Source organism: Vidua chalybeata, chromosome 6, assembly GCF_026979565.1.
Source record: "Vidua chalybeata isolate OUT-0048 chromosome 6, bVidCha1 merged haplotype, whole genome shotgun sequence".
Classification (NCBI taxonomy): domain Eukaryota; kingdom Metazoa; phylum Chordata; class Aves; order Passeriformes; family Viduidae; genus Vidua; species Vidua chalybeata.
This window is the reverse complement of record NC_071535.1, coordinates 35356178-35371821: the sequence shown is the minus strand read 5'-3', so window position 1 is coordinate 35371821 and position 15644 is coordinate 35356178. Positions and strand designations below refer to the sequence as shown.

General features: G+C 41.5%; 1 protein-coding gene and 1 long non-coding RNA gene across 6 annotated transcripts in view; one reads left to right on the top strand and one right to left on the bottom strand.

Moving 5' to 3' along the window:
• Positions 1–15644, bottom strand: part of RGS6 (regulator of G protein signaling 6) — a 258597-nt gene that overhangs the window by 98763 nt on the left and 144190 nt on the right. For 3 of the 4 annotated variants that reach the window (XM_053945324.1, XM_053945326.1, XM_053945325.1), the window contains exon 3: positions 4894–4993. In XM_053945324.1, coding sequence (XP_053801299.1) covers positions 4894–4993 — 100 coding nt within the window. Of the gene's footprint in view, positions 1–4893; positions 4994–12461; positions 12514–15644 lie in introns of those variants that run through there. The other variant, XM_053945327.1, reaches the window with a different exon arrangement.
• LOC128789392 (uncharacterized) lies at positions 12676–15139 on the top strand. Of its 2 annotated transcripts, XR_008431394.1 has the most exons (3): positions 12676–12739; positions 12852–12933; positions 14214–15139. It is a non-coding gene; the product is annotated as an uncharacterized LOC128789392 (long non-coding RNA). The 2 variants fall into 2 exon arrangements; XR_008431393.1 differs by having other exon boundaries at positions 12693–12933.

Below are 15644 nucleotides of genomic sequence, written 5' to 3'. Positions count from 1 at the left end.
TTAATTTATCTCCTGGCATGCAAGTAGAGAGCTTAAGAGAAAGCTACAGGAAAAAAAGTAATTGCAAGGCATGCGCTACTCATATAATTGCTGACATGTCTAATGCTGTGTGATTCAGGGCAGCTTTGAAATACTAGACTTCTTATTGAGGGATGGAGGGATTACATTTCCATTGGGTGCAATTTGAAGAGATGCATAAAAGAAGGAAATGTAAGTTGTTATGAAGAAGCCCAGTCTTGACTTGAATTAGTTTAAATGCAACTTGCTCAAAACAATTGATTTTTTATGAGAAATAAATGGATTTGTATGCCCAACCAACTTGTATTTGGCAAGCTAGTTTCCACCAAGCAATTGCTAAACTGTTGAATTTACTGTGCAGCATCTGCTCTTTAGAAATGTGGAAAACCATAAAAAATTATACAGTATGCACATATAAACATATGTCAATTTTAACCCATAAGCATGTTCTTCACAAATCTGTAAACACCCAGTATTAGTTTGGATATTGATTTAAATTTTGGAAGTTTTTTTTGTTTGTCTGTTAGTGGCTTTTGTTTGCTTGTTTTAACTAAATAGACTAATTCATGCTTACCAGAAGATTGAACTTGGTTTAGATTTGGGACTATCTGCATCTATTAACTGCCAGAAACAGGGTCAGTATCACTTTTCAAATGTCCTAGTTTTCAAAGCAGAACTACAGAGCAAAGACAGAATATCTAGAACAAAACTACCCAAATGCTGAGGGAAATCTGTATGAGACTCAGTCCTGCAGTGAAAGCCCTGTGTTAAGGTGATGCAAGCAGCTGGACAGACAGCCTGGGAAAGCCAAATCTATTGGTATTGGAGGCTTTAATCCCAATGACAGTTTCAGTAAGGCACCAAGGCAAGTTCTACCCCTGAAAAGAAGCATTAAGAAAGCAAACATTCTGGCCAAGAACTCAGCCTTGCAGCCTGCTCTCCAGGCCCTGCTAGGTGATGGGTGCTGGCTCTTGCCACCATTGCCAGTCCTGGGCCTCCTCCCCATGCCACAACAATCTTTTTTTTGCCCAGGTCACCTGAACAGGGGCCTTGCAAACTCTGGACATGAGGAACTTATTTCTCCCTTGGGCCTGTGGCTGCTGTATCTGGATGAGAGATGTGCTTGACCTCCTCTGAAGGGAAAAGGCAACAAACACCCTAAGACTGGCCCCAAGGGAGCTAATTTCTCAATGGGTGTATAAAGTTCTCCATCAGAACTTGACTGTTGTGAACTACATCATCAGGGAACATTTTCAATAATAAAGTCTCTCTTTCACAACACCGTGGGATTTCCATGCTCCAGCCAAATGCATTTTCTTTGAGTAAGTGACATTCTGGTGTGATCTGGGACGACTCCATGGGCACTTGCCAAGACACATGCTGGCTTCTTCAGACAGAGACACACAGCAGTTTAAACTTGGTTTATCTCATGAGTCTCTAGTAGCGACAGGCCATCTGGCACATTTCAGTGAAACTGGCACTTTCTGCTGAGAGAGGTCCAGAGCTTATGTAAGACAGACATGGCAGGACAGGAGTGAAATGCACTGGCAGGGCTGTTTGCACTAAGCTTTCATGGCAGTGCTCAATCCAAGCCAGAACAGCAAAGACATAACTCATCATTCCACCTGCAGCCACGGAGGCAGCGCTGGGAGCAGAGCAGGAAGACAAGTGAGTGCTGGGGTAAGGCTCAGGAGCAGTGCAGGAGCAAGGGAGCGGCCATGGGACTGCTGCTGGGAGGAGGTATCATTCAAAATGGAGCTGTGGGGACAGCCACGCTTGAAGTCAGGGGGTATGGATCAGAATGAAGCTGTATTGAAACCTCTTGGGAGGAGGGGAGACTAGTGCACAGATTTTAGACTGCATGTCTCCCTTGGATTATGGTAGCAAAGATGCTGATACACAGGATCAGACAGTACACAAAACAGGTGAATCTGCAATGAGGTTGGGAATGTGGGGCAAACTGAGAAGCCTGAAGGAGGCTCTTTGTACTGGAAAGCTCTGCTGTTGCAGCACTGACTTCCTTCTGACTTGTTTTGGCAATGTTGTATAAGACCAAGTCTGAACCAGTGGAAGAAAGATGTATATGTGTTTGGTCTTTCTGCCAAAAATGTGGTTAGTTTTAAGATGCAATTATATGAAAATCAAAAAGATAAGAAAGCCAGGTTAGTATAAAGAAGATAAGAAAGCCAGATTGTTGCTGGTTAGTATAATGAGATGTTCCTACAAGAGTCTGATAACTAGGAAAATAGAATTAACTAACAATCCATCTAAAGAAACAAAAGCTTTACTGAGAAAAAATTTTCTCACTAGAAGAGAAACGTGCAACTCCATTTATTGCAGCAGCTGCCATTGCATGCATTGGCTGACAACCCATTCCGGGCATGGATCACAGCACTACTCAAAATCTGCTCTCAGGCATTCTTTTCTGTATTCCATACTCTAAACTGAACACTGGACAATGTATGACACATGCAACCAGGTGCCACACAGATCCTACTTTCATTCTCTATGTCTTGCCCTTAAAAGTGAAGACCTAACTAAGAAGATAACGGTATGATGTGTCCTCCTTTGACCTGCTGTGAGCCAAAAGACTGGGAAGAGGATGTATAATTCTACTTCCAGAACAGATTGAAATGTGTATTTGGCACAGCATTCCTGGACAAACTCATCATACATTCAAAAAAAAAGTTTTTTCATCCTTTTTCCCAGACTTCTGTTGTCAAGAGAGGACCATTATTGATAACTCCCTGAGGCTTCTTCTCCTTGTGTTACCCAATACCTCATTCACACCTAAGGCATCAGGACAGATAAAAGCAAAACAGAGACAAGCAGTTCTTTCCCTGGTATTCAAACTTTAAATCAAACACCCACTTCGCTGTACTATAAACAGAGCTGCCTGTTTGGAGCACTGAGGCACTCCTGTAATATTTCTTCTCCTTTAAGATTTTATATTTCTCCTGTGAGAAGCAATTACAATAGAAGTGTCAAGCAAAAATAAATCCCTGTTAATCACAGTCTCTGTGAGCCTGCCAAGTAAATCACATCTCAGTGTTGCTGTTCCATTTTTCAGGTAGAAATAAAAAGTGTGTGAGAATGCCATGGTCTAGAATTGAGTTCTTCCCAAGAGGAAGTACAAAATTTTTGAAAATACAAGTTCTTCTCCTGTGTTCTTGACATTGTGTGGAATCAGACAAGCACTAAAACTGAGTATCCACTGACTGTAAGAGTAATTCAGGTTGGGAAGAATCTCTGAAGGTTGGCTAGTCCAACCTTCACACAAAGCAAGGCCAAATGAAGTTAGATCAGACTGTTCAGCTCTGCTGGGCCCAGGGGTTTCTGAACAGCTGGTTCCACAGCTCCTCCAGAACACTGGGCCCATGCTCACCTGCTCTGACCATAAACAACTTTCTTCCTATATGTAAATCTAGTTGGGATTTCTTTCCCTGCAACTTGTGTAGATTGTCTTTGGTACTTTCAACATGCACTCCTGAGAAAGAATCTGACCCTGTCTTTGCAGCCTCACATTCCCTTCAGCTTTTCCTTCCCCAGACTGAACAACCCAGTGTCCTCAACTTCCATTCAAATGTAAGTGCTCCTGCCTCTTCACCTATCACACTCAGTCACTGATAACATACATACTTTGCTTTTAGTTTTGGTCTACAAATAGGCAAGTATATGCATCTGAAAGGAAAAATAACAAATGGAGAAAATTCTGGGCTCCCCACTAGGCTGTTATTTTCCCATACTTTTCAAACTCAGAGGCTTCATGAACTGTCCGTGCATCACAAGGGAGCTTCCTTCAGTCACCTGAAGGCAATGGTACCAAGCTTGTTCCTCTCCAAATATGAGAATTTCTATGGGCTTTGGAGAGAGGTTTTGTTCTTACTTTATCTTCATCTTTTCACAATTCTCTGTGTTGTGAAAACCAGCTATTTCAAGAGGATGTAATTGCAGCTGCTGTTCCAGAACTGAGTGCAAGGGAGCAGTTTCCATCATGCCAGAGAACTGCTAACCATGGTTTAGAAATGCTGTGATGCCTCCTATTTCCTTTTGAGTAACACACGGTGTCTTGGTGACTAGATTGACTACCTTTTTAATGCTATGAATTTTAACCAGAAAATCAGAAACCTCTTTTAGCTGAGTCAATCTTAAGAAATCCAGTCTGTGTATTGCAGACTTGAGCTTATGGAAGTGAGTTTTCAAATCAGATAAATGGTTATTTTCCCCAGGAACCTTCAGGAACACTACTACTGAATCAGTGAAGACAGGTACAAGAAACCCAAGCACAAATCCTCCATACAATTTACATCACCCTGAATAAACTCATCATCTATGAATGGCAGAGGTCTTTGTTGCATTGGAAGACACTGTCTGGAAATAAGTGGAAGAATGATTTTGTACTCTGACTCCTCATTTCTGCACACTTTTGTACACAGAGCTTTAACAAAGCAGCGCACATGCATAAAAGGTATTTCACATTTCTCTACCTGTGATCAAAGTCCAGTAAGAGTATTTGGATATGAGCAAGGAAACAATTTCAACTTTCTTTCCTGACCTCTTACCTAAGATTGTCCTACCCCTGTCATAGGGAATGACTCTGACTGGTGATACTCTGATAGCCACAAAAACTACATAACATTCTTTAATAACACACTGCAAAGAAATATTAATGCTTGTTTACTAAAACAGAACTAAGGAATCTTTATTCAGGTATAAGGAATCTTACTTCAGCCTGTAACAGAACAACATATAGAAAAATTAAGCAGAGGGGGGCATTTTTATCTCACATCCCTTCTTTTTTGTGACTTTAATATGTTTGTTTAGAGCCAGCAAGTACCAGCTCACATTCTCTTCTCTGCCAATTGCGCTTCTTACCGGTGACCACGCTGGGGATCTTGGACAGAAAGCTCTTGACAGTGCGGATGGGAACACCACCAGTTTTGTCATCTTGCATTCTCGTAACGATGTCTTCAATCTGTCAAAAGAAAGGAAATACTTTATGGTTTATACAAAATGGTGACTTTAATACTTTTATACCATGAATGCTTTGGAGCCCTGCTGGTAGAATGAGTTTCAAATATACTATGTGTATTACTGCACAAACACGGAGGTAGACACACTTCTACCTGCCCAAATTTAAACACTGAGATTAGAAACCATGAGACAGCATAGACTAGCTTTGAAGACAACGGTTGGATACTGACAATTCAACTGCAACTGGGCTTTTTTGCTGACCAGCGGTGATAGAAAGGTGATGTCTGCTCCACAGATGAACTGGACTGCACTTCAACCAATTTAAGAAGATTCACATCCAGTCCACTTTCCCCTCTGCCCCCACATTAATTTGAATCCTCAATACTGTAACCTTGGGAGAGCTTTCATTTTCCAAAGTGTCCCAGACAGTCACCAACGTTCTGTGGCTTGAGAAGAGTCTAAGATGGAACAGCTGCAGGAGAACTTACCCTGCCTCATTTTTTTGGCTAGAATGCTACATGTCCCATGGTCAGCACATAAAGTAAATAACCAAAAGTGAAACTATTATAGGGGAAAAGTCATTGGATTTTCAAAGCCAAGCTGTGAGTTCACAGGCACAAACATAATCTATCACATGAAGAAAGATACATTATCATCTTCAAAAGCCATGGCAATTAGAGGATCCAATTACTAGCGGAAGGAGCTTGATCCTCTTCCTGCTTACTCTGAAATGGAAAGGGATTTTTGTTCCTTTTAAGGCTACTTGCCATGCACTTACTTGAAGGCAGCGCCAAGGAGAACAAAGAGCTGAACATAAGCACAGTGCAGAAATTCAGTATCTCCAAAAACTCCTTTCAAGTTAATAAGATCTCAGAAGCCAAACAAAAATAACCCCAAAGCTGTTGTCTCTGTTAGCTTAAGCAGCCAACAGCACAGCCCCACCTGCTGTTGTTGACAGGTGGCCCAGGGCAGTCAGACAGGGAGCACAGCCCTGATTTTACCTAAAGATTTCCTCCTCACAGATGCTACAAAACAGAACCACAGCAGAGAGGTTACATGATGGGAGCATGGCCCCTCTCTCTCCTAAAGGCAACCTAGAGCTCAACATGCTCTCTTCATCTCTGGGAAGCCACTTCATTTACATACGCAAGTGAGTTTTTTTCACAGATTTAACACCTACATTTCAAAACAAGTTTAATTTCAAGCCTTCCCGAGGTGGTAAGACAATCTCCTTGCCAACTTCAGGCATTGAATTTGATCGCTGCATTTTTAACATCAGGTTACCACTTAACTGAACTGTTCACACCTTGTTTATATATTACTTTTAATTTAACACATTCTGAACAAATTCTTAGTGGGAATGAAATCAGATGAAGATGAAAATATCCTGACATTTTCAATATATTACATGAGCTTTGGGTACTAACACAGTTAATTTGTGATAGAATAATGATACTTTCCCCACAAACGAATCACTATGAAAATTAATATCACTTTTCCCTTTTGCCAGAGCCTTAGGCAAAGTTGTTTGCTGATAAAAGCATTGGGCTTTTTTTTCAGTCTGAGGATATCTGGAGAAGTAACTGCTCATCTCTGATACCTGGACAGGTAATTGCTCTCCAGGTATCGGAGCAGACAAAAAGCATGTCATTTTGTTGAGAGGAGCTTGACAGCATCCCCTGTTATCAACCCAGACGTAGAAGGCTGCAGCGCTCCAACATCAGACCTGTGTGGTGACAGGGCAACTCAGTTGCTTGCGAAATGTGGACACAAAATCTCACAATAGATCAGGCCAAAAGGGACCACTGTGAGTCATCTGGTCCAACCTCCCTGCTCAAGCTGGGTCATCCTAGAGCACATGGCACAGGATTGCATCCAGGTTCTTGAATATCTCCAGTGAGGGAGATTCCACAACCTCTCTAGACAACCTGTTCCAGTACTCGGTCACCCACACGCTAAAAACGCTTTTCCTCATGTTCAGGTGGAACTTCCTGTGCATCAGTTTCTGCCTATTGCCTCTTATCCTATTGCTTGGCACCACTGAAAAGAACCTGACTCTGTTCTGAGTCTTAGACTTCATCCAAGAACGTCAGCCAGACTAAGAACTGTTTCCACAAGACAATGAAAATCCGTCTGTGTTACCAACTACTTATGTGTCTTCATCTGTATGTACTTGTAGCTGACATCAGAGAAAGATTTTTCCATGCATATTAGGAGGAAACTACTCTGCAATGTGCTACAGGTACCCCATGTCTCCAGGAACACTTCAGGGCTTCAAGAATCATAAGAATAATGATTGTAAAACTGTTGTTTTCTCTTCTTCTATTTGAATGAGAAGTTCAGAATGAAAATTGAGCTAAAAAATTACTTCAATGTGGGAAAATAAACTTTTCACTCTTTGCTCACTGTAAGCTAAAGGAACCCCAGCATGATTTATGTGATTAACACTACAAGAAAAGTTCAATTTCAAGCAAAATAAAACTTTAATTATCTTAAAAGAAAGATATATTGTTTTTACCTAAACTATTCCCCATCTCAATCAGTCAAGCAGGCACTGGTGTCTCAAATGGGGCCATTAATTTCTGTTTCAGTTACAATTACAAATACCTACTGCATTTTAAATAAAAAAATAAACAAAGCTACCCCAGAGTAACCTTCCCAAAAGGCTACTTCTTACACTTATCTTCTAGCCTGACTACACTACTGGCACTTACTGCTCTCTCTGTTTCAAATTGTTGGATGTTTCTTTTCTCCTTCCCTTTCTACTCAAATTCCACATCTCCGTTCTCTCCCATCCTCTCATCTGATCCAGACATGAATATACATGTCATCCTTCTACAGCCTGCCCAGAATTTTCAGTCTGCTATCCAAGAGCTCACAGGATTACAAGCCCCTGGTTGTACACACTCTTACCATTCCCAACACTTTTCTTGTACTCTCCAGCAAATTTCTGCCCTGCTCCAAGAGGACAGCATGGCATACTCAAAGAAACATTTGATGATGATTTTATCCTTTCTTGAAGTTATAATCAAGTTTTAATTAAAATATTAAAAACCTAGCAATGTTTCCAGGTTTTGTTCAGTTCGCTATAAAGAGAAGATCTGACCATTTACACCAGCCTTTGTTTTGCATCTACCCAATGCTTGCAGATATAATATCTGCAAGTCAGATACGCTTTGGATCCAAATTCCTGCTGAGCTACGGAAATATTTCACAAAGTAAGTGCTATAGTGACAAAGCAGAAAAAAAAAATGATCATTAGAGCTTCAAGCATGGAGAAAAGCAAAGAGGGAACATGAAGGGTGAAGGTCACTTTCATCAAAGATTTTAATCTTAACTTTTAAGAGAGTTACCTAGACACTCCAGTGCTAATGACTCTCCCTTCAGCTTCTGCATGTCATAAAATACCCCTTAGGCTTCCCTCACTGAAGAAGAGGAATGAGAGTCCTTGGACAGCTCATTTCATCAGGCTAGAAGGCAGAAAAAAAGTACAACAAAGCTTTCCTCATTTATCTCTCCTAAATGAGCCAGCTTCAGTGAACTAACTTCCACCCAGCAAAAGTCATTGTAAGAATGAGCAATGCTTTTTTTTTTTTTCCCTATGCTGGGGGTAACTGCTATTTCAATCCAGTCTCATTTTGTAAAGTGAATTGTTATTCTTCCATCCAAGTGGGTTCTGGGTCGGTATCTCCACAAGAAATCCAGAGAAATTCATGCATCTGCTGTCACTGTTAGCTAGACACTGTAATGTATGCCTAACAAACTAGATCTGCTTTTCCTCCTGACTGGTTGCTGACAAGTCTGCTCCCTACATTTATCCAGAATATTTTTATTCCTCATTATCCCACTCTCAATGCATTGAAAAGGGCTTCTGGCTTCAGGACCACATTAGTGGAGACATAAAATACTGCAGGTAGTTTATAAGAGGTTACCAGCATATTCTGTTACACAGAATGTGATGGGAATTTAATGCATATATTGCTAGTATTCATTAGACCTTCTTTTCCACTATCAGCACTTTTGCTGGCCTAAGGAGGCTGAAGGCACAAAATAGAAGACCTTGAATTACTGTCAGAGCCAAGATGTCTATCACTGGAAGATGAGAAGTCCTTTTCTGAGGCAGGACAGAACAAAAGATTACATTTGTTGATGCATTGGAATAACTAAGTCATAATACAACAACAAATGTAACAACCACAGCCTGGAAACTTTGGGTCAGTGTTACCCAACATCCCATTACCATTTTAAGAGGGAAAACAACTCTCAACTTTGCAGTAGTTTTTCTTCCTCCCAGCACCAAGGTAAAGCTGGCACCCCTTCTACTGCAAGTTAGCACACACAGCCTTTCTGAGCCCTGGTCAAGGTTGGCCTTGAAGGTGACACGCTGAGGGAAGGGCAAGTTACACATGGAGAAGAAAAGCGACCAGTTCCCACCTCCCACAGCCCCACACCCGGACACCACTGGCAGCTAATGGAACTCCCTGGCTCAGTTGTGGCTGAGTGACACATAACGATGTCAGAGGCCCTCACAGTCCCATTTTTCCATTCTATTTTGTGAGTTAGTGAGGAAAACAGTGCCCTTTTCATATTCTAGCATCTGAGTTAGATGTACATATTCCCTTGGACCCTGCAGGAAAGCTCCTGCTGCCTATTTCTGAATATTTCAGTATGTACCAGGTGCCTGTCTGATTACTCACAGCAGCTACCCTACCCCTGGGGCTTCCTGTCACCAGCTAACCTGTGGCTGGAGAGTGTCCAAGCATCACTCATCAGTGCCAACATTAGAAGTGTAGGGTTAGAGAGAGCACTGTGCAGTTGCAAAGATCCTCTCTGACCTGGCCAATGACAGCTCTCGTGCGTACTGGGGGAGCTGGATGGTACACAGAGCAAAGGATCAGTCTGTTAGCAGCTAGCATGATGGCAATAATTATAAGCACTTTTTATCTTTTCACTGAAATACGAGTTTAAAAGAACCTGTTTCTCACAGTGCCAGCTCTTACTCCCATAAGTGCCTCTGACACTACCAGTGTGCCTGTGCATTTTGCACCTGCTGACTCCTGCTACACAGCCCACACATGCACAGACAAGAAAAGTTAATTTGACAAGATGCCTGAAGCCAACTTGCTTCACTGGTCCAGACAATTTCACTCTGCTCAAAAAACAAGAAGAAAAGGCTGAAAAATAAGGGCTATACAGCTCCCTTTGGCACCCTCAAGGGAGAAAGAACAACTTTGCCTCTGAGAGAATGCTGGAAAGCGGTAGAGCAGCACTGCTGGAGAATTGTGGTGTGGCCTTCAGCAGTCAGCGTCACCTGCTTCTGTCCAAGTCTCCTCTCCTGCATAACAGAGAGAATACTGAACTACACAGGGGTGCTGAGACTTAATTCAAAGATGTCCAAGGACTTGGGATGCCTCAAATAGCAGATGCCACACAACTACGCAAGATATGCTCCCCATCTCTGACAACCTTCCACAGTCCCAGGGAAACCAAATGGCAGCAAAGCACGGATGTGTCAGCTGGCAGGACTGTTTGGCTGCTTCCCACCTGATCAATGTCCAGTGACAGCTGAAGTCAGGCCACTTGTGGAACTTGTGCTCTTCCTGATGGAGTTCTCTGTTGCATCTGTTCTCCCTGCTTCTTTTTAAATTTCAGAGCTTATTCAGATAAAGGCAGGGTATACCACATATCTCCCTCAATTTTGAGTGTGTTTCAGGAAGTGTTCACTGTGATCTTCAGATGTTTATTGGGATGGTGAAACAGAGCTAATTACGTCACCTTGAAACCAGTAACATGCTCTAGCATTTATATATATCTACTGTCAATAGGAGGGTACCAGTGAAGAAAAACCACCAAGGCATTTGTCATGATTAATTGTATGCTGCTGCTAATCCAGCTAGAGCTTCACAAAAGTGAGCATCTACTCACAAGTCATCACATAGAGGGACAGGTTTCACCACGTCAATTGGATTATACAAAACAATCTCTAGGGAAAAGCTGTGACACTTACTCAGCTGCTGAGGTGCAACACTAGAGTCTAGAAAGTACCAGGCAGCAGTTTTTTGATCAGACTGTGCCTCCCATAACACAGCCTACAGTGTCAGCTCTGCACAGCACCCCCAGCTCAGGCCTGAGCTGCATTACAAGAAAACATAGTCACGGAAAATGAGAGCTGGAGCTATTCCCCTCAGGCACTATATGCACAGTTGGAAAACAGGGTTTAATATTCAGCAGGAAAAAAAAAGCATATCAAATTAATTCAGCAAACAGAGATTCTCCAAATGAGCTGAACTGATGCAATTTTCTCCCTTCCCAAAAATCAAGCTTTTTAGCCCATCAGTGTCAACAGTGAGAAGCAAAAGACATCAATGTGTCAGTGTTATGCAAACTCAATTTTTCATTAAAAACATTTTGACAGACAACTCCCGATGAGCTCAATTTCTACATGAGCTATAATTGCTTAAAAGAGAAAGCTACTTCAGTATGTTAGAAATCTGTGTAAAAATAAAAAACTCTTGCTTATTGATTGTGCTACTGCAATTACAGTTGCAAATGCTTGGGCCTCTGTTCCACTATGCATCATAACAGAAGTGTCTTGTGAACAGTGGTGCATTTTTTCCCCATGCTTTCTACATTTATGACAAAGATGCCACATATATGCACATAATCAGCTTGAGAGATCTTACACCATTGAAAGAACAACTGCTGTAATTAGAAACCTTCTAAGGCTACCTCCAAAACAGACCAAATATTTACTTTGTTCCATAAGTAGAAGTGTTAAGCTTTTTAAAATAGTAGGAAAGTATTATAAATATCCAATGAAAAGACAATATGAATTTTAAATAAACCCCCCATGGGTTATTCCACTTGGAAACCAAGTGGCCACAAAATTGTGACAGAGGTATGAAGAAAGTCACACTTTCAAAAAAATAAATACCACCTCTGCCACACAGTATTTATTGAATAGATGTGGCTTTAGTGTAATGTACAAACTATGCAAATCTATGCACAGAAAAACACATAAATGCAAAGATTATTTCATCCAGGAAACATGTAGGATGGAATGATCTACACACTGTTTCTCAGTGTGTCATCTGAATTGAAGAAATCACCACTTTGGGGAAAAAAGGAAGAAATTAGACCCTGTGTCCTTTTTATAATGCTGCTAAGGGAAGGCACTGGTGCTGGCACCATGTGGGCTATTTGTATCTGCCAGCTTGTGACAGAATGGAACCTCCCAGACCATTTTTCTCACAGGTCAACAGTCACCTAGTACTAACTGCGTCTGACATGCCATCCTCAGCAGATTTGAACAGATAAATCTGAAGTGCTCTGCAATGACTATGTGCAGAAAGAAGATTGAATCAAAACAGAGCAGCAGCATGGGTTGAAATATGAAGAAGTGAAGTTATAACAAGAAATCTAGAGCTGCACTTCTGGTAATGTATGCACCATAGTCTCCATATACTAACAAGAGGTGTTTGGGGAAGCATAGGAGTAGATGCTTTCCTTTGATGTGCTATACTGAAGTCACTGACTGCAGGGACTGACAGCATCCTGCTGCCTCGCTCCAGCCAGGGCCCAACGCACAAGCTGCCATGGAAACAGTAGAGATTTTCTCTTCTGTTGCATCACTGCCCTGAATGTAAAACTATGCAGGTCTCCAGACTGCTCATATGGTGACAAATGAGGAGTAGAGCAGACGTGCTACCACAGCCCTCATGGGACTACTGCAGCAGGGCAGGATGCTGTACGTGACCTGGCAGAGCCCCTCCCACGCCTGTTCCCACGCACACAGTCAGACCCCTTGCCCATCCCACTGCAGGCAGGGCACTGGGTAAAGCCCATTAACCAAATCTCAGGAATGCTCAGAAGCAAATCTGTGACTCTGCTGACATCCAGAATAACCCTGCACAAACCAACTTGAATTGACAAATTCCAGAAGTAAGTTTACTTTCAACAGTTTTGATTTTGCCAGGTCTTTTTTGGGGGGTTAGCTCCCACACCCTGAATTTCACTTTGAGTTCTGGCCATCAATTAATCATTCTCATGCGGGACAAAACTATGTTGAACCTTGTGGGTTTTTTATTATAAAACAATTGAGAAAGCTTCTGAAATCTTAAATCTTCCAGCAACATTGGGTTGAGTCTCCAATTTGTAACATTATTCAAGGACAGTTATTCAAGTCACTTTAGAAGCAACACATAAGAATCTTAGTATTACACTGTCGTCTGTGCCTGACCCGGCATGAGAAAACAGCACCTCTCTCCCTATGTGATGCTGAACCACAGATTTATAAACACAGTCCTTGAAGAGGAAGCTCACTTTCCTCTGGAGCATAAAATATAAGGCACTTCCAGACAGAAGAAATGCCAGACAGTGGTGGGTCACTAATCTGTTACCATGCAGGAACTTGCAGCCCCCCAAATCTTGATCAAGTGAAGAGCTGGTTAGGACTGCACCCAGATCACTTTGAACCAAATCCACAACCCCAAATGAACTCACATCCACACTTTCCAAAGCTGGGAATTGGACAATATTCTCAAGGCCCATCATCCTACTCAGGAGCTGGAATCAGAGTTGCCCACCTCCCACCCCAACTACATCAATGCAAGGCAGGGAAGGAAAGGACTATCCAGCCACCTTCATCCCAGCTCCACTGGCATGTGACAGTGAGCCCTTCAATGCAACAAGGTGCAAAAGGCCATCCCTGGGGCTGGCAAAAATTACTGAGCAAAGATAAAAAGAGAAGTTGTTCCTCATGAGTGTTTTCTCCCTTTGCTACAAAATGCAGCAACTGTTACCTAACTGCTCTGAAGTATTTCATTAAATATATTATTTATTGAAATGAAATACAGATGCATAAATATTAAGCAGATAAGAAGTTGGGATGCAGTTGGTATATGCTCAATCAGGATTTTGGCATTGCTACTGCTATCTTTAAATATCTGAATAATGATGAGCATTGCATCACCTCAAACACTCAGGGAAAGCTGTGTTGTTCTCTGGGTCACGCTTTTTAAAAGCAAAATAGATTTTCTATGCCACTAACAAATCTTTAACAGGGAGCAAACTCTGCAGTTTAGGGGGGGGGGGGGGGGAATTATCTGCTGCATTCCTGACCTTATTCTACATACAGAAGAAGAAAACAAAAAACCTAGTCCAATTTAAAGTGACTATTTTCTACTTAAAATGATATAATCTGAATTTGCACTTTGATTTAGACCCCACAGCTGAGGGAAGATTTGTGTCCACATCCTTGTGAAAGGGCAGAAAGGTATTTGTAGTGAAAAGGAAGATATATGAGTCATAAGACAAAGACTTTTATACTGCGGACTTCTTGATTCAATCTGAGCTTCATCAAACCACCATCAACTGCAGGCAAAACACGATAAAACTAAGTAGAATAAACTTGAGAATATTATGATTTAGTAAATATGCAGTATATTACCATTTTCTATTCTTTTTGCAAAGCTTCATAAGGATGTTCCTAACTTCTCCCCTGGTAGTGAAGATACTTGGAGCCATGCAGGAAATAGTTTGTAAATTATTTCCGGTTTGAGACACAAAAGCTGAGGTTTGTTGTTCCCTGCAGGGAGGCTGTAGCACTGGCACCAAATCTCTACCATTACCTTTCCTAACTTCCGGGCTTGTAAGATAAGCATATATTCTATTTGCCATCTGTTGGGCCATCTTATCTTTTCCAAGAACAATGTCTCCCTCTGGGGAGATATCTTCTGTTAATGTGCCATTGAATGGCTCACTGCATGACTGATAAAGTTACATCATCCCATTGTGAGATGCTCCACCCAGAGGGAGGAGCCAAGCATCCCTACCTGCATAAAATCAGCATTTCTTAAGACAGCAACTCAGCCTATTCACTGGATTCCCAGAGGAAGACCAGGCCCATCTACTCTATCACCAGACCTTCAGAGAAAACTGCACACTTCTACTGGATCATCACTTCAGCAGCACTTCATCTGCCACTCCAGAGCAGGAGGAGCAGCCACCATTTAACTGGACTATCTCTAACACCATGACTCCTCAGGGTGTCAGGTTTCTGACTCTATCAGTAGTTTTGTTTGTACTAATTACATTTTTTTAAATTTAGTTTTTTTCCTAGTAAAGAACTGTTATTCCCATTCCCATATCTTCGCCTGAGAGCCTTTTTATTTTGAAATTGTGGTAATTTATTGGGGGGGGGGGGGGTTACCTTTTCCATTTCATGGGAGGCCCTTGCCTTCCTTCACAGACTCCTGTCTTTTCAAATGAAGACACCTAATGAATTGATGAGGGAAACAATCCAGCATATCTATTCTTTCTACTTTGACAGGCTTCTGTGGCTTAGCTAAAATAAATTATGCAGAAATATATATATATAATTGCTCACAAAACCAAATGTTTTTATTCAAAACAACAACAAAGTGAGGCTTCAGGAATATTTTTCTACCTTTTTTTTCAAGCATTCCTCTGTGTATGTAATACTGTGACACATAATACAGTGTGACAGGTCATTTCATGCATCATTTAATTCTTTGAACTGCAAAGTGTCCTACAACAATAAAAATAAGCTATATCCCTATTGCCCCCAAATGCTATGGACAATACAAAGCAGAGAAGTCCAGGAAAGATAAGAAATCATATTCACTACAATC